The following is a 22,887-nucleotide window of genomic DNA, read 5'->3' on the forward strand; positions in this document are numbered from 1 at the left end:
GGGGACGCTACCCACCGGGCGGGGAAAGCGTTTTTAGTTACACACTGGGGTTCTCTGTCTGCAGCAGGGACACTCACCACTGGGTCCAGCCTTTGGCAAGTTCTTCAGATGCCAGAGCAACCAATACCTGTGGGTTTTTAAAAAAGCAGTTAAAGTAGGCTGGGCTGGGGGCACTGGCTCCCGCCTATAATCCCAGCACTTTGGGAGGCCAAGATGGGAGGATCGCGTAAGCCCAAGAGTTTGTGACCAGCCTGGGCAAGGTAGTGAAACCTTGTCTCTATGAAAAATAAAACAAATTTATCTCGGCGTGCTGACACGCGCCTTGGTCCCAGCAACTCAGGAGGCTGAGACAGGGATTGCTCGAGCCCAGGCATTCGAAGCTGCAGTGAGCCATGATCACGCCACTGGACTTCAGCCTGTGCTTCTAGAGACCCTGTCTCTAAATAAATAAACAAATATATAAAGTAGGCTAAGGCAATGTCTTTTAGATCTTTTACCACTTCTTCTCATCTCTCTAATCTTCTGTCTTCATCTAGGAATATGGACTCTCCCTTTTATGAAGGCTCTTATTTTTTTCAATCTTTTCTACCCCTGTGAGTACCTGTAAGCTGCTATATCACTGAGTACATCTAAGAACTCCTTCATGCAACCAGCAGTCTTAAAATTCAGCTATGACGGAATATCAGCAGAGACAACTCACAGGAATGTTGGCCCACATGCCCTCCATGGCAGCACAGCTGACGAAATGATGCCTGTGACTAAAATCTCCTCCTCCCCAACTGAACCCTACTTTCATTCTTAAATAACATACACCCACGTGCCAAAGTTAAATGTGAATATGGACAAAGACTAGAAGAAATTCAGATAAATAAAGCCAATGAATTTTAGAAAAAGAGCAGAGCCGCCAGTTGAGGAGATGGATTGTAAGAGATTATTTTCCTTCAATGTGATACTTGAACAAAAATTTGAAGACTTAAATTTTACAAAGTGCAGGAACCGATCGAGGATTCATTTGGCACTTACTTTGCCAAGGAGCCCTTTGTCTTTGGACAGGAAGCCGCCGCTGTTCTTCACGGCAACGTCGAGCGTTCTCCTCTGCACCTCTGGCAACGAAACACTGAAATCAAAGCTGAAACAGGAAACGAGAGCCTTACTTAACTTTATCCATCATTCTGCTGTATTTTCTTATAACTAAAAATGGCATTTCTGCTCATGAGATCATTCCAAATGTCATGTTCGTTTTTTATTATAAAACTGAGTTCTTCTACCTAATGTTTTAATCTGGCATTTCAGGAAGACTCGAAAACCAACATTTTTTTCATTTCCCACACATAAGAGAAGGCTCTGGCATCCCACAGATGTCTGGGTCCCAAGGTCCCTGGCTCACTCATGGGTGGGTACGGAGCATCTCTGAACATGTCTGACTCTTCCTGGGGGTTAAAACATGGGATAATGTTGACAAAACAGCAATTCCAGGGCAGCCCACTCACTCAGGCTTTCCATTCACTCTTGTTGAGTCTTCAGGCCCTATTCCCACCATCTCCCATAAAAAAAGTACGTGCTTGCAGTTTCGCAGGAGGGAGAAGGCCTCCAAAGCACTCCTGATGCTCAGCCAGACGCTGCACTAAAGCGCCTGCAGGGAGCCTCTCCTTGGGGCTGGGGCTGCCTGCCCCAGGCCACAGTGCTGGAAACCCAGATGGGCATGTGGAGTCTCCAGATGTTTGAATGCCTCAGATGGGTAGGAGCACTCTGCACAACCTCATCAGGGGTCGATGCATGCCTGCCAGTTTCTGATGTGTGTTTTACATAAAGCTACTTGTATGAAAGTACAATGAATGAGGAGGATGTTTAAAGATGAAATGTAAACCGAATTAGCAGATAGCGACACCATACAACTGTATTATCATCATCTCCCAAAACACAGGTGGGTTTTGAAGCACCAGGGGACCGTTACGTAAGATACCAAAATGGTACAGATTGGCAGCTCTTTAAGTGGGGGCCAATGAGCCCTGGGGGTGTCTCTGAGACCCTCTTAGGAGGTCACCAAATCACCCTGACCACAGAAGCAGACTCCAGCCTCTCTCGAGCCAGACCACTAAAGAGATGAGCATAATATCATTCTTTTCATTATTATGTTTTTTATTTTTGGAAATACAGTTGTTTTTCCAATATGTCATACTTTAAGATGTTAGGGGCTTACTGTTATTTTAAAATAAAATTAAAAATATATGTATCCTTAAATTCTCAGTTTTAATTGATAACATGGTTAAGTGTCAACAGATATAACCCCCAAAATGTCAACAGATATAACCCCCAAAAATGAGTTCTTCAGGCCCATCAATAACCTGATCTTTATTTAATCACTAGTCTCCGTGTCCGCAGGGTTATAACTTGAATTTACTACATTTAGAGCTTTTACATGAAGGTCAAAACGCTTATTTGTTTTGAGAAGTATGTTTGCTAAAATTTGGTTTCTGACTGAACTTCTCAACAGCTGATTTATGTGCTTTGGCCATTCAAAGGCACCATTTAGGGCCTTCTTAATCCGTCACTTCAACCACGCAGTCTATCCTCAGCTGGATAAAATACCGTACCTTTGATCAAACACTGGATTTAATGTTTTCTTTGACACGTGTGTTTTCCTCCTTCCTGACCGCCTCTTGTCTGGTAATAAATACATGCGGACGTAGGGGTCAGAGCCGTCTTCAGAGAAGGCAATGAGGTTTCTTACAACACAAACCAGAGAAGACGAGGTATTAGGATCGAGAAAAAGAGAATTAGCAGCACATTCAGATGTGCTTTATCAAGCTTTGATTTCATGTTTATCTAAAAACCGAGAAGCAACAAGGAACAGAATGCGTGAGGTGCTTTTGCCTCCCCTGACGGCTGCCTGGTGGCATCTCCCAGATTCCTTTCTTAGTGGCTTTCTCAGCAGCGACTTCGGCCTTCATTTCTCAAGCCCAGAGTTTGGAGGATGTTCCAAGTCCTTGGTCTCTGCTTGTAACACAGCGACGGTTGTCTTTCCATAATGCTTCTGCGATTTTCTCTCTCACAGCCAAGAAAGCCAGGCCTCCAGGAGACACCCACAGACCTGCCTGGGCTGCTGGCGTCCACTCCAGTGCCCACCCCCCAGACGGGGGCTGCTCCTTTGCAGCAAACGCGGTCAAGTGCCCAGCTGCACGGGCCCCCACAGTCTTCGCTTCTGCCTGACCACAAGGTCTAGTAGGGATTGTTTTGCTAGACTCCTCTACAACAGTATTCCCACGGTCATTATCTTAGTGGCAAGAATATATGAACTTCTTGAGAGTGATGTATTGAACTCTACGGTTTTATCATCTTTCTAAACGGTGCTCATTTTATTTTCCTATGTTTCCAACAGCTATTTATAAGCACCAAATTTTTATATCGTATTTTAAACCACTAAAGGGACAGAGAAAATTGCATAAAAGGAAAATAGTTTGTAAGCCCACAGTATCATTAACCAAATGCAATTAAAGCAACAGTCACCTGACTTTATACTTATTAATATAACGAACAAGTTAAAATAAATTTTTCCTGATTAGGCCAGTCATGGTGGCTCATGTCTATAATCCCAGTGCTTTGGGAGGCCAGGAATTAGAGACCAGAGTCTCCACAAAAAAATTAAAAATTAGCCAGGCCTGGTGGCTTCCACCTATAGTCCCAGCTACTCAGGAGGCCTGGCCAACATGGTGAAACCCAGTGTCTACTAAAAATACAAGTTAGTCGGATGAGGTAGTGCACACCTGTAATCCCACCTACTCAGGTGGCTGAGGCAGGGAGAATTGCTTGAACCCAGGAAGTGGAAGTTGCAGTAAGACGAGATCGTGCCACTGCACTCCAGCCTGGGGGACAAAGTGAAAATCTGTCTCCAAAAAAAAAAAAAACACACACACACACACACATTCCTCCTGCTCTAGGCTACACATTTGTACAGTATGCTACTGTGCTGAATACTATAGGCAATTGTGACATATTTGTGTATTTGTTTTTTCTGAGACAGTTTCGCTCTTGTTGCCCAAGGCTGGAGTGCAATGGCATGATCTTGGCTCACGGCAACCTCTGCCTCCTGGGTTCAAGTGATTCTCCTTCATCAGCCTCCCTAGTAGCTGGGATTACAGGCATGCACCACCACGCCCGGCTAATTTTGTATTTTTAGTAGAGACAGGGTTTCTCCACTTTGGCCAGGCTGGTCTCGAACTCCAGACCTCAGGTGATCCGCCCACCTCAGCCTCCCAAAGTGCTGGGATTACAGGCGTGAGCCACCAGGCCAAGCCATATTTGTGTATTTAAACACATAAAAGGTACAGTAAAAATATGGTATGATCTTAGGGGACTGTTGTACTTCGGTGACCAAAACGTTGTCATGTGACATACGAAGTGGTGCCACCCTTTACGAGCACCGTCTCTAGAGGTTTAATTGCTTTGTCCTTTCTAAATGAAACATAAATGGATGTTCGGAAATCCTAGAGGCGGGTGTCTACATCATCCTCTCCAGCACCCACACTCAGCAGCACAGCAGTGGGCGCGTGGCGACCCCGGCCCCCACCTGCAGGCATGCACGACCACGATAAGCTTGTTTCTCTGCGAGCTGTGCCGGATGGTCAGCTGGATCTGCCCCAGTGGAGACTGTCCCAGGGTCGTCCCGCTGTGGGAAAAGAGCAGAAAGTCACCAGCTTGCCTGAGACTGGAGAACGCTGTGATTCCTTGGTCCACTGTACACATAAGATAATTTCCATTCATTTAGACAAAAATAAGTCAAATTACCCATGAACCTAAACATAATTTGAAACTTCTGGGTACAAGTCAAACAGATGAATATTTTACTTGAGGGCTCAATATAAATTAATTATTCAAAACTGACATTTTTTCTTTTTTTGAGACAGAGTTTCACTCTTGTTGCCTAGGCTGGAGTGCCTAGGCTGGAGTGCAATGGCGCAATCTCGACTCACTGTAACCTCCACCTCCTGGGTTCAAGCGATTCTCCTGCCTCAGCCTCCCGAGTAGCTGGGATCACAGGTGCCCGCCACCACGCCCAGCTAATTTTTTGTATTTTTAGTAGAGGCAGGGTTTCACCATGTTGGCCAGGCTGGTCTCAAATTCCTGCTCAGGTGATCCACCTGCCTCGGCCTCCCAAAGTTCTGGGATTACAGGTGTGAGCCATCGCATCCAGCCAACTGACAATTTTTTAGTTAGGGCCCTGAGAACTAAAAATAAAATCCTAAGCCCCCACCCCACTCCCACGTGAGTGGACCCAGGGGACCCCAGAGAACCCTTAAACACTGAGTTCCTGGCCACAACAGGACGGGAGGTTATTTATACCCCTCCCTTCGCAGTTCAGATGCAACAACTGACTGGCATTAATGCTGCAGCAGAGATCGTAGGACTGAAGGAACAGACTCCTTGTGGCAGTAAGATACCAAGCTACAAAGACCTGGGGCCATGCCAGGCAAGGGTAAGCCTCACACCCAACACTTACAGAATAAACTGGGTTCTACCTGCCACCAGGTGTTTCTTTCTCCAGCAGCTAAACAAGCACTGGACTTGAGAGCAGCAGTGTTAAAGCAATCCCAGCTTGTCCTGACCCAGATGCTGACTCACTGACCCCTGCTCCACCGGCGCTAACTGCAGCTCTGACTGACGAGAGGCTGATTTCAGAACTTCCTCCTGATGGCAGACCCTGACCACAGACGCTGCTGGCTGTTCTAGAGAGGCTGGGCACTCTGCGGCATTCACAGCTCCTCCTGGAACCTGCGGAGGAGGCGTGCTCCGTACAAAGCTCCTGCCCTACCCCTCTTCCTCCTCTGAGATGCTTCCGGGCCTGTCAGGCTAGCCGGCCTGCAGACTGCAACCCTATAAGGAATAGTCTCCCTTCTAAATGTGCAGATCTTATGATTCACCAACTGAGCACCCGAGGTGAAAACCATACAGTGTCCTTATTATAAGCATCAGCCCTGTGGTCCTTGTTAAGCAGTTTCTAGCCTGTCTTACCCGAATTTGCGCGTCCCGTCTCAATGCCTCATGCAAGCCATGTGCTCTCTTCCCATCTGATGAGACTGCAGCGCCCTTCCTTCCATTTCTCTCTGCTCAACGATGGAACACAGACCCCCAAAATGACAACTGGTCTTGTTTGTGGCCCCTAAGATCATTTCTACTTCCCAAACTGAGCTCCTGAGTAAAAGTGGTTCCTTGTTTAAAATTCTATTTCCTTCTGGAGCAAGGAAGAAGGAATGTTTTCTTCTTTCCAAAATAGTGGACATGAGAAAGCATGAAAGAAAAAAGTGAGTGTGGCTCAGAGGAGGGCGGCTGTGCAAGCCCCACAGTCTGCTTTTTCTAACGGCTCAGAAGCAAACATGCTTCCATCTTTGCCTCCGTTTCTGTCACTATTTTCTTATCACTCAACACAACTCTTATAACACCACACAGGGAGAACTATTTCAAAGGTCAATTTTGTTTCTTCCACCAAGAGGAAAAGGTTAACATCTGAAGCTTGTGATAACTACAGACAACTTTTTCCTCCTTATCTAAAGAAACCCTTAACACACCTATGAGTCATGGGGCTTAAATAAGGAGCCAACACAGACATCCGAAGACAAACAAAAGAGACTGGGCAACAGCGATGGGATCTGACTACGCGAAAGAGCAGGTCTGTCCTCACACCACGGGGAGGCCAGGGCTTCTCCAGCAGCTGCAGCGAGGCCAGCGGGCCAGCTCTGTGTCTGTCTTCCTGGCGGAGGCCCAGGCACACAGCAGCGTCCCGGCGCTGCCTCCTGTCTTTCCTATTGTGAAACCTATTACTCCATCACGTTCTAATCTTTAAATGACTAAATCCTAGAAAACGGCAGGTTTTATTTCCAAAGTCCAAGACGCAGTGAGCAAAAGAGCAACACGACCTGAAGTGCTTTCAGTTAACCTAGGATTACGCCTCCCTCCCCAAAGCATGTTGGCCTCACGCTCTGCTGTGTTAAACGACTCTCCCCCAGCATGGGGTGGGGGGGCGCTTGCTCTGCTGGTGAGAAACAACATAGTGGCGCTTAGTTACTTTTCCAGCTGCCTCAGCCTTTGCCGCAGCTCCTGGGTGGCGATGGGCAGCGAGATGTCCGAGGCGATGCTGGGGGTGGGTTCCTTGACCGAGATGTGGCCTGGGGAGACCAGGAGGCTGGAGGAGCTTCTGCCCAGGTCGTGCAGCCCCTGAGGGCCGGCCTCAGGGGGCTGGGCCTTTTCTTCCATACCAGGCTTATCACTGCCCCCAATGACTGGTGTGGATGGAGCTGTGTTGCTGCCGCCAGGGCCTGGAGACCCAGACATATGAGATTTGATGGATGTTTTCCTCCCCTCTTTGGACACAGAGGGCCGTTTGACTTGAGCTGAGTGTTGGTGGTCTGGAGGCCTTTCTCGCTTTTCGAGATGGAGCACCTAGAGGTGGACATAAATATAAAAATTAAACTTGGTGACACTGGTAACATGCTAATACTGGAACAGCTTGGGATGTCTTTACCTGCAAAAATTTCTTTAAAACTTAGCTCAAACTTTTTTTTTTTTTTTAAAGGAAAGTTTAAGTAACCAAAATATCACTTCCGTGATACGAACACCACTTTTTCCCCTAGAGATGGGGACCTGCTAAGCTGCACAGTCCGGAGTGCTGTAGCTCTCCACAGGGAGACCATCGCGCACTACACCTCAAGCTCCTGGCCTTAAGAGATCCTCCCGCCTCAGCCTGCCAAGTAGCTGGGGCATCACTGATGCCTGCGTCTTCAGGCTCTGGTGGCAGCAACAGGGCGGTGGCAGTGATAAGCCTGGTGTGGAAGGGCAGACCACCCCCCTGAAGCTGACCCTCTGGTGCCACCCAACCTGGGCAGAAACTCCTCCATCCTCCCCAGGCCACGTCTCAGGCAAGGAGCCCCCCATAGCACTTCTGCATATTCCTCTAGTCTCTTTCGTTTGCACATATTTCTACACAATTGTGGGACACTGTTTTTACTTCAAGAGCCCAGAGTCATGTTTCCTTGACACAAGACCAAATCCCATATTCTACATAGGTGGTTTCCACCTGGTGTCCCCAGAGGAAGGAAGAAAGTCCAGAACCCCTGCTATCCAGCAAGATCACCCCAACAACCTGGCATGAGTGCAGGAACAGGGGTTCCCGCAGGGCCTGGGGTCTCCTGGCTGTGTGAGCACAGGAATGGGGGTTCCCGCAGGGCCTGGGGTCTCCCAGTTGTGAGCACACGAGCTGGTCCCTGGGCTGGCTTGAGCAGAGTCTACACCTTGTAAGTCGCTCCACTCTGGGTGACTGTGATAGCTTAAAGATTGTTTCTAGTTTTAGGAAATAACGCTGCGGTGAACATCTTTATGTTCCTGGTCTCCCCACGCTTTGTATCACCAAAATGAAAGTCAGGTTTCTAGAAGAAAGGCCAAGGAGCCTTCAGATGAGTGGCTCAGGGTTGCCGCAGCTCCCTCTGGAGAGGTGTGTGACACCCCCAGTCTCTGCTGGGGGCAAAGAGGCTGTTCCCATTGCCCCCTCAATAGAAGACATTTGTTTTAATTTTCTAAAAAAGCTGGCTCTTCATTTCAATTTGCATTTCTTTGATTCATGAGTTTTAGCATTTCCCCATATGTTTGCCAGTTTTACTTTCAATATTTCCTTAGTTATTTACAAATGAATCATGATTTTGGACAAAAAATATTTTGTTCCTGTAAGTTCTACTGTCTCATGGAGTTTTATTAAATTCTCTCTTCTGAACAACCTTTGAAAAGTTAGACTTAGGAGAAAACCTTGTTGATACCGACAGTAACACTTTCCGGGCCAAAGGGTAACGGTAAGGTTGCTGGGTTCACAGGAAAGCACTGTGAGTGGCCGTGGGCCTGCTCAGGCAACCTGGAAACGTGGCCTGTTCTATGGCTGAGTCCCAGCTTTGTCTTCTCCCCGGAGCCCTCTGATACCCAGTAACAGCATCTCCTCCCTGCACTGGCGCCCTCCTGCAGCCCAGAGCTGCAGCCGACACAGAGCTTTCTTCACCGGCCTCATGCCCAGGGCCCACGAGTATCCCTGCCAGCACCCGCCTCCCCATCCCCTATGGTGTTCATTGCAGGATGACACGATACCCGCAGGGCAATCTTCATCTTGATGGTGCTGTTTGGACCCGAGTTACTGAGCTGGAAGCGCTGGCTCACGGTCATGTCCTCACTGGTGAACAGCTGGCTGAGGGGGACCTTCAGGTTCCCCAGGGAACACTGGTGCTGCTCGTCTCTGACCTGCAAAACACAGGGTGGAAACAATGGCATAACTAGGATCATGTCTGCAGAACCTTTCTACGTCTTCTAAGCTCCTGACCCTTTGTCCTCAGAGATAGGAACTTAGAAAATGTAGAAAGCAGCCAGGTGGGGTGGCTCACGCCTGTAATTTCAGCACTTTGGGAGGCTCAGATCATCTGAGGCCAGGGGTTCGAGATTAGCCTGGCCAACATGGTGAAACCCTGTCTCTACTAAAAATACAAAAAATTAGCTGGGCCTGGTGGCACGCACCTGTAGTCCCAGCTACTCAAGAGGCTGAGGCATGAGAATCACTTGAACCCGGGAGGAGGAGGCTGCAGTGAGCCGATTATCGCACCACTGCACTCCAGCCTGGGTGACAAAGCTGTTTCAAAAACAAACAAACAAATGTAGAAAGGTCCACAGACAATATTAGTCTGTACGAAAGATATTTTTAAAAACCTAAACGCATTTCAGCCATATTCTCTTAAGTAGTGTTTCCATAATGATTAACATGGTACGAAATCTCCTAAGAAAGACACAAAACACTGTTAACAAGCAAAAGATCTGCTATTTCCTCATTATAGATTACAATGAGCACAGAAAGAAATGATGCAATAATGACAAATGAGAAAAGCAATAACGACAATAATGACCAATCGGTTAGGAGAACACTGGGTTAATAGGCAATAGTCTACCTGTCTTTTAACCGCTGGGAAAATAGTGGCAATACACATTCATAATGATGTATACAGTTTCTACTCATGACATTTATGGAGACAATACACTTCTAAATACCTTTTAAGCCTTCCCTATTCAAAATCCACATTAAAGAAAATTTACAGCATTTGCTTTAAATGCAAGGCAATTTTTCCTATTTTTTAAAAAAACAGAGGCAGATCTCACTATGTTGCCCAGGCTGGTCTCAAACTCTTGGCCTCAAGTGATCCTCTCATCTCAGCCTCCCAAAGTGCTGAGATTACAGGTTTGAGCCACCATGCCCAGCCTCTTTTTCCTGAATAATAACCTTCCGCTTTATCTCTGCAACAGGAATTATTCCTGTTAGATGGCTGTAATATAAAATAACTTAATCAAATAGAGTAAGAACTCTGAAAGTTTCTCAGGCTATACAAAAATGGTCAGAGAAAGGCCGGGTGCGGTGGCTCACGCCTGTAATCCCAGCACTTTGGGAGGCCGAGGTGGGTGGATCATGAGGTCAGGAGATTGAGACCATCCTAACACAGTGAAACCCTGTCTCTACTAAAAAAATATATATATATATACAAAAAATTAGCTGGGCATGGTGGCGTGTGCCTGTAATCCCAGCTACTTGGGAGGCTGAGGCGGGAGAATCACTTGAACCCAGGAGGCAGAGGTTGCAGTGAACCGAGATTGTGCCACTGCACTCCAGCCTGGGTGACAGAGCGAGACTCTGTCTCAAAAAAAAAAAAAAAATGGTCAGAGAAATTAACACATAACTACTCAGGAAAACCTAAAAGCTTGATTGCGTATTTCTTTTTAAACTAAACTATAATCACAAAGGCAGTTTTAAATGAAATAACTAGGACAATGTTTGTAGAACTTTAAAAATTATTTTTAAAATCCAAGGTCCAGTAAGCATAGATTATTTTGAGAATATAGAAGTGCACTTTATGAAGGAAAAACCAGCTAGACAAAACACAAATCCTTTTGTATAAAACAGAATGTAAAAAAGTATCAGGTTGGTGCAAAAGTAATTGCAGTTTCAATGGCAAAAACTGCAATTACTTTTGCACCAACCTAATAAAACCACCAACACAGAATAATGAGACAGGACCAGGCAAGCCGGCATGACCAGGTCTCCAAGGCCCGGCTGTTCACACACACACCTATCAAGAGAAGTTCAAGACACAAGAAGCAAAAACAGAGGCTGAGGAAAAAATACAAATTCAGGGATTTAAACACCGTGCTCTTCATACCTGATATAAGAAGTAGTCTGAGAACTAGTAAGGCCCCAGGGGGCCTGAGCAATGCCACCAACCACCCTGACCTACTGACATTCATGAGACACTCGCCAACACCAGAAAGGCACACAGCCTACAGGTGCACGTGGAGCGTGTCCCAGGATAGGCAGTGCTCTGGGCCATAAAGCCGGTCTCAAACATAAAAGGGCTCATGTCATACAAAGTATGTACTCTGACCACTATGGAATGAAACTGGAATCAATAATAGAAAGATTAAAAAAAAAATCCCCAAACACGGAAACTAAGTAACAGACCAAAATACCCCATACACGGGTCAAAGGAAAAAGCTGAAAGGGAAATTGAGGAAACAATAATAATCAAAAGGAGACATCAACCACCAGTCAAAGTTCGTGAGATGTAGCTACAGCAGAATTTACAGTGAAATTTACTGGAGTAAATGCCCACATTATAAAAACAGAAATGTCTCAAGCTTCTTCTTTAAGAAACAAGAAAAAGAGAAGCAAAGACCCAAAGTAAGTGGGACTGAAATAATAATGGTCATAGCAGAAATCAAGGAAATAGTAAAAGAAAAGCAATAATGACAATTAAACAAAAAATTGGTTCTTTAAGAAAATAAAATCAATAAACATCTTGTAAGACTTATTAGGAAGAAGAAGAGAGAAGACAGGCCAGGCATGATGGCTCACGTCTGTAATCCCAGCACTTTGGGAGGCCAAGGTGGGTGGATGGCTTGAGCTCAGGAGTTCGAGACCAGCCTGGGCAATGTGGTGAAACCCCATCTTTACATACATAAATACACACACACACACACACGCCCCTCCAAAACACAAAAATTAGCTGGGTGTGGTGGTGTGCACCTCTAGTCCCAGCCACTTGGGAGGCTGAGGTGGGAGGATTGCTTGAGCCTAAGAGGTCAAGGCTGCAGTGAGCCATGACTGCACCACCGCACTCCAGCCTGGGTGACAAAGTGAGACCCTGCCTCAAGAAAAAAAAAAAAGATTAATAAAGCACCAATAATAAAGACAGTGTGATACTGGCATAAAGACAGACATATAGAACAATGGAACAGAAGGAATTCCAGAAATAGACCCATACATATGGGCAACTGAATTTCTGGAAAGTTGCTAAGCTAATAAATTAGGGCAAATAATAATCTTTTTAACAAAGACTAAACAAGTGCACAACTGCTGAACAACTACACAGCCATATTAAGAAAAAGAGGCTGGGCACAGTGGCTCACAACTGTAATCCCAGCACTTGGGGAAGCAGAAGTGGGAACATCGCTGCTTGAGCCCAGGAGTCTGTGACCAGTCTGGGCAACACTGTGAGACCCCGTCTCTACAAAAAATAAAAAAATTAGCCAGGCATGGTGGTGTCTGCCTGTAGTCCCAGCTACTCCGGAGGCTGAGGCAAGAGAATCACTTGAACCCAGGAGGTGGAGGCTGCAGTGATCTGTGATTACGCCACTGCACTCCAGCCTGGGTAACAGAGTGAAACTCTGTTCTCCAAAACAAAGAGGTGGGGTGCGGTGGCTCACGCCTGTAATCCCAGCACGTTGGGAGGCCAAAGTGGGCAGATCACCTGAGGTCAGGAGTTCAAGGCCAGCCTGGCCAACATGGTGAAACCCCGTCTCCATTAAAAATACAAAAAATTAGCCAGGCGTGGTGGCGCGCACCTGTAATCCCAGCTCTCAGGAGGCTGAGGCAAGAGAATCACTTGAACCCAGGACGTGGAGGCTGCAGTGACTGAGATCGCACCATTGCACTCCAGCCTTGGTGATAGAGTGAGACTTCGTCTCAAAAAGAATGAAACATTAAAAAAGAAAAACCCCCTAAACGTCTTACAAATTCAGTATTAAGAAGACAAATAACCTAATAAAAAAGACAGGCAAAAAAAAACTGAATAGACATTTCACCATAGAAGATACACAGACTGTAAAAAAGCATTAAAAGGTGCCCAATGTCACCAGTAACGACACGGAAACCACCCGGAAATACTCCTGTCTACCCACTAACAACACAGCACTGGCGAGATGTGGGGCCAGCTCGACTCACATGCACTTTGGTGGGAATGTAACGTGGCACAATCTCTGGAAAAACAATTGGGCAGTTTATTAAGAAGCTAAACAGGAGCAATCTGCTCCTGGGCATTTTACTCAACAGAATGAAGGCATATGTACACACAGTCTTGTATGTGATATTCACAGCAGATTTATATGTAATAGGTCTAAACTGGAAAGAACCCAATCTTTTATCAATGTCTTACTCACAGGTAAATGGATGAGCAAATTGTGGTACATCCATAAATACTACTCAACAATAAAAAAAGACAAACTGTGGATATCTGCAACAACACGGGTAAACCTCAGAATAATTATCACCAGAAAATACAGACAACTAGAGTACATACCGCATAATTCTATTTGTATAAAATTCTGGAAAATGTGAACAGTAATCTATAGTGACCGAAGGCAGGTCTGTGTTTGCCTGGGGCTGGGGGAGGTCCGGGTTACAGAGAGAACAAGGGAGCTCGGTGGACGGATCTACCAATTGTCCTGATTGTGGCGATGGATCCTCAGGCGTATACACGGGTCACAACTCAGCAAATTGTATACTTTAAAAAGTCAATTGTATTTCAATAAATTGGTTAAAAAAATGCAAATAAAATACCTCAACTTCAAGGTCCTGGCGCTTGGGATTGTGAATGAAGAAAGTGAAGTTTTCCTCCCACACAGGTTCATTGGTTTTGTATCGAATCTGGAAGAAATATACAAATTATTAGCTCTGATATTTTCTGTGGAAAAGGGCTACTCATTTTATGTGTTTAGAAGCTTAGAATGAAAAATAAAAATAAATAAAACAAAAAACTAGAAGCTTAGGTTGACCTTAATTAAATTCCAAGACATGTATTTGCAGGTATGCACTATTATATATTGATTGTGGACGTGTTGAAAAGATAACGAGACGGTCTAAAGCCTTTCGAGTGTGTCACGAGGCCCTGAACTGTGCACCCACAGATAGAGGCTTCGTGTGCATGGCCTGGCCTCAGTTCTGTAATGACTTTTGCACCAACATAATAGCTCCTCTAAACTGAGGAGGCTGTGCACTTGGGCACATCTCTTAAACCGTTAACAATTCACTGAGTGACGGCCTGTAACTTTGGGCAATTTCTTTCTTTTTTTTATTTTGGTAGGGGGGATGGAGTCTTACTCTGTCGCCAGGCTGGAGTGCAGTGGCGCAATCTCAGCTCACTGCAACCTCTGCCTCCTGGGTTCAAGCAATTTCCCTGCCACAGCCTCCCAACTAGCTGGGATTACAGGCACGTGCCACCACGCCCAGCTAATTTTTTTCTCCGGTAAGGAAAGTAGAACATATTACAGCAATACGTGACAGCAATACCCTCTTTTCAAGTCGTAATTCTAACTGTATTGGTTGAATTTTAAGCACTGTTGGTTTTCTTTTAAACAATATTTATAGAGTGCTCAAGACAAACTTAGGAATTGTTCCCATGTGTCTACTCATGAAATTAAGCAAAAACATATTCATCTATTACTTTCTAATGTTGTTTTTGTTTCGCTTTTTGAGACTGAGTCTTGCTGTCGCCCAGGCTGAAGTGCAGTAGTGCAATCTCTGCTCACTGCAACCTCTGCCTCCTGCCTCTTGGGTTCAAGTGATTCCCCTGCCTCAGCCTCCCGAGTAGCTGGGATTGCAGGCGCCCGGCACCACACCTGGCACCATGCCCGGCTAAGTTTTGTATTTTTAGTAGAGACGAGGTTTCACCATATTAGCCAGGCTGGTCTCGAACTCATGACCTCAAGGGATCTCCCCGCCTCGGCCTCCTAAAGTGTTGGGATTACAGGTAGGAGCCACCACACCTAACCACTGAAGTTATTTTTAAAAATGAACAGTATATTTTTTGCTATTTCAAGTAGCTGGTTATCTATACCAAACGACTGATTTAAGAAAAAATAGATCTGGAAAGTCCTGGTCTCGACGCCCACACTATCACACAACTGAATGCATTTGCAACCCGGCATCCCCCCGTGAAACAGCAACACGGACAGCGCCCACACGACAGGTACCAAGGGTGAGTCGGGGGCCAGTGCCTTACCTTGCTCTCCTGGGCCTTGTGCCCAACTGACATCTGGACAACAGGATTTGGGTTGCTGCTTATTTTCTTCCCTGACTACCCAAAACAAACAGAAAACAGACAAAATAAATAAACACATTTTGAAATGGGTCTTAACTAAAAATGAAATTACTGGCTTATATTAGTAGTCATTTTTATTTATCTCTGATCTTAAGGGAATACCTGGGAACAATTTAATGGGAAAACATATGCTACACACACCCCAAACCATAACTACAAAACTCTCATTTGCACACACATTTTAAAGGTTAGCGTCTGGTATTTTTAAAGCCAACTACTTTGGAAAACTGAATCTTCTAAAAATTCTTAATCACAGTTTTTAAAAGTTCTTTTATTTACAAGGATAACGAAAATGAATAAAGTGCAATTAATGAAAACCAAAAACCATGAGAAAAGACAAATGTAAAAGAACGTAAAATTCAGAATATTTCTCTGGTGGGAATAAAAACACTACAGAGTGTCAGATATATGGTTTTATGTTCTCAACTTAGCGTCTTCTGTTTGAGCATTTTTAAGCTTTCATATATCAAATCTTGCTTACCAGCTGCTAAATAATTTTTACTGGAAGAATAAACATCAGTTTAGAATCATATTAAATTAAGCAGATATAAATATGAATAAAAATTTCAGGACTAGGAAAAACGGTAAGAAGTATACATTAGCACAGATAGTTGATAGGAGAAAATAGTAAAACAGCAGATACGTGTGACATGAGGTTTATTTATAACTTAGCCCCACAAGAAGATGCAGTTAAATATCTGTGTTAGTGGAAATTAATTAGAAGGTCACAAAAATGTTTTTGAGTTAAATAATTTTAGAGTCAAGACTCAACAATACAGCAATGTCAGAAATAGGTGTCAAAATCCTATCATTATTGGAAGAAATATTATTAGCTCAAACCTACTGCGATAATCTATTTTCTGGTTCATCTTTCTGATGTGAATGAATTCTGCAAAATGAAATAAGTACTGTTAAAAGAAGTTTCCAAGGCTACAGATTACTGTGGCAGAGAATACTAATTTTCCCCCTAAGTTAATTTTCTCCTTTTTCCTTTAATATTAGAATTCCCAAGTGTTAGCTGAGTACAAGTCCTCTGTAAATAAAGATTTTGTTGACAAACCTCCCTTGCAGTCAGGCACGGCCAAGCAACTAAGTTCTGGCCTCACAGGAGGCTGTGTCCCCTTGGGCTGGAGCCACAGGTAGCTCGTGGCAGACCCCCAGGCCAGAACCCCCGGACTTTAGAGGGAGATCAACTACTGCTACTTCTAAGTCAGTTCTGTTATTAGATACAGAAGCCAAGGTTGCTCCTTAACTAATAATATAAACACTTCATCTCTGAAAAAGTGCTCACCTGTTCCTAGAGATTGACTGCATCTTGTCAATTTTAAAAGATATACTTTTTTCCCCCAACTTTCTAACATCCCTGAAAACAGAATGAATCTTAAATCGATAATATATACCTTTTTGGGGGAGGTTGGCAATAGTGAGAGTTGTCACTGCCCTAACCAATTTATTTTGCTTCTATTTTCTGTTTAGGTATACCTGTCAGTGACATGATTAAAGTGTTTACCCTAAGTCTAAAATTCTCTAAGTATCAAATAAACACTGTCAAAACTTAACGGCATTTAAAATCTTAGTGGTTCATAAAATAATGATGTATCTTAAAATGGATGATGTTTTCAATCCTATGAAATAAGGTTAAGTTTTCTACTATGATGCAATATTCAAAATACATCAGCACAAGTCAAAGGGACAAAGTATAATAAAAATATAAGTGTAAGTCAGACTGTCTTGAACTTAAACCTCAGCTCTATTTATTCCTTGATTATTGAGACCTAAATGTTGCATCTATCTGAAACTCAGTTTGCAAGTTTACAAAATGGGCATTTCTGGAACCTAGATGGGCTAATATAACATAACAATTATATATTATCCTAGCTACACTGGGCACTTTCGTATGCATTATTTTATTTAATGTATTCGATAATTTCATGAAGAGGATACTACTCCTTCCATTCTACAAATAACACAACAGAGTCTTGTTGGAGGTCACACTGCTTGCTGAGTAGTTAGGTTGCAATTTAAACACAGTCTGATTTCAGGGCCTTCAGCCTTAATGTTATGTTCTCAGGTAGCAAAGAAGAGTGTTGATGTAATTCCTTTCAGTGTTCTGGAGGGCACAGTTATTTCAACTACTGTGCTAACTAGTACTCCACAGGAGGAACCTGTGCTCCTTGGTGCAGGACGAAGTGGGGGTTCGCAAACACCACACTATAAAGCAGACTCTGCCAGTCTCCTGCACTTTTGAAATCTAACTCATTTTTTCCAGATGAGACTCGTTAAAAACAGTTGCTGTTTCTTTAAGATAGAGTTTTCTTTAAATAATTACATGTAAAATTCCCCACCTCCCCCTAAAATTTAAGCCTAAAATGTTCAAAAAAATTAAAGAAAAAATAATAAAACATTAAGTCATAAGAAAACTTTTTAACAGTTTGTCAGAGCACACACGTGGATGTCATATTTTAGGGAGTGGAGCTTAGTTTTCAATAGACCTCATTTAATGAAATTGAAAGCTTCTCAAAAGATCTATCACCCGAACCCAGCAGCACCAAAAGCCATGAAGTTGTTGACTCAGAGATGACCCTAACTCAACATATTGGAAGAGGTGATATTTAAATGTATATTCACAGTTCACAAGGCATACCTTTAAGTCATGATTTAAACATCAGTTAAGATTTTAAGTAGAACTTCTATATCACAATTTTCACAAATTCAAATTCAATTAAAATAGATATTTAAATCACCTTAGAGACAGTTGCCTAAAGCCAACAGGAAAATAATCTAATTTATCATATTAGTACTTTATAAAATTTACCTTCAAAGTTGACTTTAATTGTTCTAACTACTAATTATTGGATAACAAAAGTAGGGTCTCTTCCACTAGACAATTAATTACTATATAAATATGGGAGGTAATTTGCCAATAAACTTATGAGACAAAGTATCATCTCTTTCAATATGTTTTCATTAACTCTGTGACCTGAAGGGAAAACAGTTTACCTTTAAAGCTCTCTGAACTGCAGTCTTCTTCAAGACATCGGGGTTAAATTCTAATGGGTTACTCTTTCAAGTCAGAAGAAAACGAATATGCCAAGGGTTAATAAAACATGCAATGAAGTTTATGTAAGGTTAAAGACACGAAAATTTATGGGAATAAACAAACAAAAATCTTTAAACAAAACCACCAGAATTACACAAACAACCAAATGCCACCTATAAAACTCTTTATGCCTAAGACTTCATCTTAGAATGAACCTTTAATCTATGAATATCAAAAGACAGCTCCTTATCCCCTATGATTAATATTCTTTTACTACCCCCACCCTCTTGATCCTTTGTGATTTCACAAATACAAGAGTGGGACTTTAGGAAAGGGTTCTATTTACTATTCTCTGCTGAATAAACCCCTAAAATACCAATCATAATTAAAGGTTTTATTTGAAGCACAATGAATGGGCCACAGCCACCCAAGTCCCTCTCAGGCCAGGTCAGGTCCTGGAACAGCCGCTGAGACGCACCTACCCACCCAGCACCCAGCAGAGGAGCTGCTCCTCTCTGCTCCTCGTCCTTTTCCGGGGTAGGAGTCAGGCTGGCTGGATCCTCACAGAAGCTTCTAGGGCTCTAAATATAGTCCTATGATTATGGGTTTTATGTTTACTTTTATTGATTTTTTTCCAGTTCATTAGTTTCTTGCCCTCAAAAAGGCAAGACTGAGTTGTTTTGCAAGCTCCTTCTAGGACTAGTATTCAATATTAAAGAATTTATCATTTTAGTTGTAATTAACTTCAAACTTGTGACAAGCTGAACTAATGTTTAATTTTTTTTTTTTTTTTTTGCTAAGCAAAAGATTTTACAATGAAGAAAGATGAATAACTAGCCTCTCAATCTTCTGTGACTGGCAGGCTGGGCCAGGAGAGAAGATGGAACAGGCAGCCAGGCAGGAATTCACATGACCCTAAAGCTGCTGGTGGAGCTCTCAGAAGTCCCTGGATCCACTGCCTCCGTCTCTAGGTGGAGCGTGGAGCCTGGACAAGGGCATCCTTCACACACTTCCCAGGGGCTCATATACAATGAGGATGGGAACTCTGCTGCCCAGAAGGACTGACATTCTTCAGATATCCTACGAACCCTTCCTGAAGCTCACTTTTGGATAGATATGGCCTGTACCAAAGACACTGATTATTCTAATATGCATCGAGTAAAGTAAAACAAGGAGACAGGCTGTGGTGTGTGGGGAGGGGATGCAGGAGAAGCTGTGTAAGGTAGTGGACAGCTGTGTGGCTCTGGGGATGAGACAGACTAGACTGTGCAAGTGCTTCAGGCAGGTGCCCCGTCGGGAGGCCTCTGGAGTTACTCATCTTGCAGCCTTGGGCTACTCACCGTCAGGAGGCAGTGGGAGCCACCTGTGTTTTTTGTTTTTATTTATTTACTATTTATATTTTTGAAACGGAGTCTTGCTCTGTCACCAGGCTGGAGTGCAGTGGCGCCATCTCAGCTCGCTGCAACCTCCACCTCCTGGGTTCAAGCAATTCTCCTCCCTCAGCCTCCCGAATAGCTGGGACTACAGGCATGCGCCACCGCACCCAGCTAATTTTTTGTATTTTTTTTTAGTAGAGATGGGGTTTCACCATGTTGGCCAGGATGGTCTTGATCTCCTGACCTTGTGATCCACCCACCTCAGCCTCCCAAAGAGCTGGGATTACAGGTGTGAGCCACCGCACCCGGCCTTTTTTTTTTTTTTTTTTTTCTTTAAATGACAGCCAAAATAACTTGCACAAAGCTCCTAGCATCATTAGTCCTAAGGGCCTCCACAATGGTGGCTATTACCCAGCTAGCACTGTTATGTTTAAGGCGTTAGTGCAAATACCACTCATCTCAGATGAATTCCACATACAGACTGATGAATCTATAAACTTAATAAAGTGACAATAAATTCACTTTGCACTAGGGTCGAGTGGACAGGAGGCACCAAGCACCCGGACCCTGGGCCCACGATGAGTTCCGATTCCAGCTCTGCCACGCACTGACGCCGTGCCTGGGAATCTCTAGTCTGTGTCATCTGGGTTCTTGGTGTTGTCTTAATTTCCTTATCTGTAAAGTGATAATGAGGGTCTGGGGATTAAACATGTAGCACCCTGAGACCCCTGCCTGGCTCCTGGAAAGTGCTCAGTAAGTATGCTGTCATATCAGGCTTAAGATGCCAAAGCTGGCCACCATGGGTCAGAGAAAGTCCTTCTTGTTCAAGCCTGAAATTAAAGCCCAGAATTTAATCAAAAGAAGGAGGGCAAAGTTCTAAGAATCCACATTATGAAGAGGTCATTTCCAGCCTCGGAGAAATTCCTGTTGTCCTAAGTTTGCAGATGGGGATGACTGGTGGCAATGCACTCCTGGAACTGGAATTCAAGGTGCTTTTGAGTGGGTAGGAAGTAAGAGAGCACTGGGTTGGCAGCTGTCAAAGCCTTCACCAGTGACAGCAAGGGTCTCAGCCCTCTGGGGAAAACTGGAGAAGCACTGATCTGGCTTCATGTTGAAAACCAATGGGTGGGGAAGAAGTTCAGATTTGTTTTACAGAACATCTTAGGTGATGCATATGTTCTAATAAGGAAGTACAGTGTGCCACCTGGATAATGCTGCAGGAAAGCTGATTTTGGTAACCCTCCTGATACGAGGTCAGAGATATTTCCTTTCTGCAAAAGGAAGCGGTTGTAGAATTGGAAAAAGCAAATTGGAAAAAGCAACTTGGAAAAGCTACTGGAGATAAACTAACAGTTTACACAGGGGAGCTATCTAGTCACATTTATACTCGTCTATGATGAAATTTTCTGCTAACAATCATCAGAAGCAAAAAATTATTTTCTTAAAAGTAACAGAATATGCTGCTATTATGTACTGCTGACCTCATTTTGACTTTAAAAAAGCCTTAGACATATATGAGTAGACAGCCAGAGAGACCACAGACTATTGCTGTGACTCTGAGCAGCTCACCTAACCCTTTAGGGTCTTGATTTTCCTCATCTGTAAGATAGGGCAAAATACCTGTTCTTCCAATGAGATCACTTGGACATGGGGCGGGGAACATCACATACTGGGGGCTGTCAGGGGGTGGGGGGAGCAGGGAGGGATAGCATTAGGAGAAACACCTAAGGTAAACGACGAGTTGGTGTGTGCAGCAAACCAACATGGCACATGTATACCTATGTAACAAACCTGCACGTTGTGCACGTGTACCCTAGAACTTAAAATTATAATTTAAAATAAGTAAATAAATAAACAAAATACCTGCTCTTCAAGTTTTGCCCCCACCCTCTCCCTACTTTAAAAAATAAGAATAAACTGAGAATGCATAGGGAAATCCTTTGGAAATAGAAATGAAAACTCTACAAATATGCAAAGCGCTATCACTACTCTATTAAGGGACAACTGGGCCGTAAGAATCTCACTGTCAATTGGATGAAGTCTCACTTTCCAGGCTAATGACTAAGACGCTGTGGCCCCCTGTGGTCCAGAAGCAGGTGAAAACGGCTCTCTACTGAAAGCACAGAGAACAGCACAGGTATCCAGTGCCAGACATACGGACCACGGGCAACATATGATGAGATGGGAACAAAGACACGCTCAATTATCCACTCCAGGAAGGTCTTTAAGTGTCTTAAAAGAAAGTGAATCACAAACTTACTATAGTTTTCTTCTCCCTTAGGAGCTCTGGGTAAATCATGTGAGTGAAGGCAAATTTTTATTTAAAAAATGGGTGAATTTCTGTCTTCACGTGATCATCCCCCAAGTGACTGAGAGTTGATTACACAGCAGGGTTTTCAAAGAAGGCCCTAGTTCTGACTCTTGCGTGTTTGATCAGGAAGGGATAGTAGGCCGGGCATGGTGGCTCACACCTGTAATCCCAGCACCTTGGGAGGCTGAGGCGGGTGGATTGCCTGAGGTCAGGAGTTGGAGACCAGCCTGGTCAACATGGTGAAACCCCGTCTCTACTAAAAATACAAAAATTAGCCAGGCGTGGTGGTGGGTGCTTGTAATCCCAGCTACTCGGGAGGCTGAGGCAGGAGAATCACTTGAACATGGGAGGTGGAGGTTGCAGTGAGCCGAGACTGCGCCACTGCACTCCAGCCTGGGCAAGAAGAGCAAAACTCCATCTCAAATAAAAAAAAAAAAAAAAAAGGAGGGGATAGATTTTAAAACAGTTTTGTGAAAGTTTACAAAAAAATTTACATCTCACATTGAGATGAACCACAAGAAAATGAATTTTAATCATTATGGCTTCGTTTCTCCTCAGGAGAGGTTTTTTTTAACGAGCCAGTAGCAGTTGAGGAATGGAGGGCCACTTCTCTATTCGCCAGGGTTGTTCATCTCATGGTCAGATGTTCTCCAATGTTACAACAGTGTTACATTTCACAAAACAAGCACAAAATAAATACACAATAATTAAAATCATGCA

General features: G+C 43.9%; 1 protein-coding gene across 5 annotated transcripts in view; it reads right to left on the reverse strand.

The window, feature by feature from the left end:
• ESYT2 (extended synaptotagmin 2) overlaps positions 1-22,887 on the reverse strand; it is a 100,684-nt gene that overhangs the window by 3,780 nt on the left and 74,017 nt on the right. For 3 of the 5 annotated variants that reach the window (XM_032753251.2, XM_058428661.1, XM_058428656.1), the window contains exons 14-22: positions 18,441-18,503; positions 15,342-15,416; positions 13,901-13,987; positions 9,121-9,270; positions 7,061-7,434; positions 4,568-4,666; positions 2,595-2,726; positions 1,024-1,129; positions 78-127 (exon numbers count right to left, since the gene is read on the reverse strand). In XM_032753251.2, coding sequence (XP_032609142.1) covers positions 78-127; positions 1,024-1,129; positions 2,595-2,726; positions 4,568-4,666; positions 7,061-7,434; positions 9,121-9,270; positions 13,901-13,987; positions 15,342-15,416; positions 18,441-18,503 — 1,136 coding nt within the window. Of the gene's footprint in view, positions 1-77; positions 128-1,023; positions 1,130-1,153; positions 1,431-2,594; positions 2,727-4,567; positions 4,667-7,060; positions 7,435-9,120; positions 9,271-13,900; positions 13,988-15,341; positions 15,417-18,440; positions 18,504-22,887 lie in introns of those variants that run through there. The other 2 variants (XM_032753250.2, XM_032753253.2) reach the window with 2 other exon arrangements.

The sequence above is a fragment of the Hylobates moloch genome, unplaced genomic scaffold (genome assembly GCF_009828535.3).
Source record: "Hylobates moloch isolate HMO894 unplaced genomic scaffold, HMol_V3 SCAFFOLD_1, whole genome shotgun sequence".
Classification (NCBI taxonomy): Eukaryota; Metazoa; Chordata; class Mammalia; order Primates; family Hylobatidae; genus Hylobates; species Hylobates moloch.